At 40.8% G+C, this 3018-nt stretch overlaps 1 protein-coding gene across 4 annotated transcripts in view; it reads right to left on the bottom strand.

The window, feature by feature from the left end:
* Positions 1-3018, bottom strand: part of MAP3K4 (mitogen-activated protein kinase kinase kinase 4) — a 68816-nt gene that overhangs the window by 52929 nt on the left and 12869 nt on the right. For all 4 annotated transcript variants that reach the window (XM_027880012.1, XM_027880015.1, XM_027880013.1 and 1 more), the window contains exon 2: positions 321-511. In XM_027880012.1, the coding sequence (XP_027735813.1) occupies positions 321-511 (191 nt within the window). The remainder of the gene's footprint in view (positions 1-320; positions 512-3018) is intronic.

The raw sequence follows: 3018 nt of genomic DNA, 5'->3' as shown, positions 1-3018 counted from the left end.
GTTTATTTCAAAACTAGTTTAGCCTTCTCATGATCTTATCCAGTTCTGTTTTGGAAATCTCCTAAGATTTCCAACAATTTAACAACCCAACAATCCCTGTGGCAAACTGTTCACTGTTTGAGTACTCCCATAGCAAAAGTTTTCTTTAATACCCCAAAGAGTTTTTTCCCTTGTTGCAACTTACGACAGCTGCCTCCTGTCCTTTCACTGCACCTCAGTATCTGGGTCCCATCTTCTGTATATTCCCTCCATCAGGCAATGACAGACTTGCTATGACTTCATGATCATTATAGGAAAAAAATCCAAGACACTGTGCTTACCTTTCAAAGTAGAGCGGCTAGCAGGTCTACCAATGTTATTTTTCTGATGCTTTGTTGACATACGCTTCATCTGGCGGGGTGTACTGGGAGGAGAGGTTCCATAGAAGGTGTCAGCACTTGCTTCATCTGATAACTCCTCAGGGTCAGATTCAGAGATCTTGCAAGTAGCATCTTCTGATTTACACTCTTTCCTATAGGAAACAAGATAGACTATGATGTTCAAGCTAAAGAACTTTTACTGGCAATTCACCCATAAAACTCAACCAGTCAACCTTCTATATTTTACTGCCACATCCATGTATACTTATCTCAAGTTTTCACACCCACAAGGACAATCCAACAAATTATAGGCAACATACAAAGAGGACGGTACAGGCAGAGGAGAACATTGTGTAAACATACACATATACGGAATATATTTCTTTCTGAAAAAGCTTGTGGCAAGCCTAAACTAAGAGGTACATAAAATAAAGATTCAAATATACAAATATAATGCAAGACAGTTAACCTAATCATCAACAGAAACAGGAGCAGAGGTCTTCCCTTCCACCCTCCAACCCCTTAACCCGTGCCTACCACAAAGGCAACTTCTCAACTGACTGAAAAGGCTCTGCCACTGTTCACTAAGGCGCAGTGCTGTCAACGCCGAGACCCGGGTTCGATTCCCGGTCGGGGCCACTCCCCAGGCAGATGGAGCTTGTTAGCCCTGTAAGGCAATCCATCTACATCCTGAGGACCTCGCTGCCACCATCCAAGCGTGCTTGGCCCCGGCAGATGAACCTCAGGATTAAAGGGTGGGCTCAGTTCCGCGCACACTGTGTCTCACCTAAAAAATCCAATGCGCAGGCTGGAAGGTGGAAAGACCTTCCCTGGTTCTTCGTTCGCAAAGACTGGCCATTATATTATTATCTAGCATAGGACATCTGAATGTATTTTCCACAGATCTTAACATCAAGTATATTAATACCATTAATAACACATATAAATATCATGACTCCCCACTGGTGCCATACAAGGAATTCTTTTGCTTTAACACATACGTGAGAGAATACACATCAGTAGCTTCAAAGAGAGAAAAGAAAGTTTGCCTCCATCCTCTTATGTATTTCTGAAGCAAGTATGCAAATAACAGCTTGACTCTAACTCTCAATACCTCTAGTAAAAGACACTGAGGAAAAGAAACTGATCTAAATCAGTGCAAGAGTAGCACCAATACTCGAAACTCCAATGTCACTTGAATCACAAATGACATTTTACTTGCCTCTATTTTTGAGAGACAAGGAATGTTACTCATGCTCTGACGGAATGAGTCCGAGTTACAGCAGCAAGAAACATGTCAGAATATTGCCAGCTAATAGAACAGCACTAAGGCTAACAAAACAAAAACAAACGGATTTTTTCTTTGCCTTTAGCTATAAACAGAAATAAATACCTTAGCATGCAAAACAATTGTTCTCTACAAAGCCACAGGAACATGTAGTGCATGAAATTACTCTTCTCACATTACAGCTTTGAGAAGACAGCAGGCAAAGAGGTTACCCAAGAAGGTTAGAGGTTACCCAAGAAAAACTACTCAGGTGGTACCGCAGCACCACCTGTAGTCTAAGGAGAGCTCTACAGTAAATTTAGTCATAATGGCGACCACACGCAATCACCAATACTTTTAGTCTAGTTTCCTTGCCTTGGGAAATTGTGCTGTTGCTGTGTTTTCTAGCAATCCAATTTAACCAACACCCACTGACCAAACATAACGAAAAGTCTTTATTTTCTTCCTACAGATCTTGTGAAAACAGGTGGGTAAATAAGAGAAACAGATCTTGTGTGTGCTGAGCTGGGAAAGTGCAACTCCAGTTCACATCTTTTTGGACACTTGAAAAATTTTATTCCTAAGAACTCTTGCAAACCACCCTACTGCAGAAAACACAGAGCAGAGAACATCCCTCTGATTTTGCCAAAGACAAATCAACCACAAGAAACTAAACCACATAAAACAGAAGTCATTAGTTCCAGTGCTTATGAAGCTATTTATTTTTTCAGTGATCTCACTGGCCTGGCAAGGCACAGGGTGGGGTGCTGACGTCCTGTGGGGCCTGGCAGAACACATCTTATGGCATTTGCATTAGGTGTCCAAAGTAGTTTTAAACTAGGACAAGTTACCTTGTTATGAAAGACCAATGAAAACACTGTTTTTCTTCTGTTTTTAAGTAAGCAATCTCTTCAAAAAGTATAGCGATTAAACCTCTTCACCAGGCTGAATTAGATGATCTTTAAAGAATATAAACTGGTTACTTCAGTCATCATCCCTCAAGACATTTAAAAGACCTGTAGCTGTGGCCCTCAGGGACATAGTTTAGTGGAGGACTTGGATGTGTTACTTTATGGTTGGACTCGATCTCAGAGGTCTTTTTCAACCTAAATGTTTCTATAAGTCTACTTTGTTTGTTTCTTGCGAAGTCCAATGAGAGGGCACAAATGCCAGAAGTATCCAAATCATCCTTCGACCTCACACCTGAATTACATACATACCTATACAAAGACATCCAGTATGACTTACTTAACATTTGGCCAATTTTTCTAGGTAATTTAGTAAGCTGTTCTTCACTTTGGTAAAAAGCATAGCAGCACTTCAAGTCAGATCACAAAACAGCAATCACACTCTACAGAACCACTCTTGTTAGCAGCTGATGAGATGATCTAA

Source organism: Empidonax traillii, unplaced genomic scaffold (genome assembly GCF_003031625.1).
Source record: "Empidonax traillii isolate 1590-97213 ecotype Southwest subspecies unplaced genomic scaffold, ASM303162v1 scaffold63:size2014119, whole genome shotgun sequence".
NCBI classification, from domain to species: Eukaryota; Metazoa; Chordata; class Aves; order Passeriformes; family Tyrannidae; genus Empidonax; species Empidonax traillii.
This window is presented reverse-complemented; position numbering and strand designations above follow the sequence as displayed.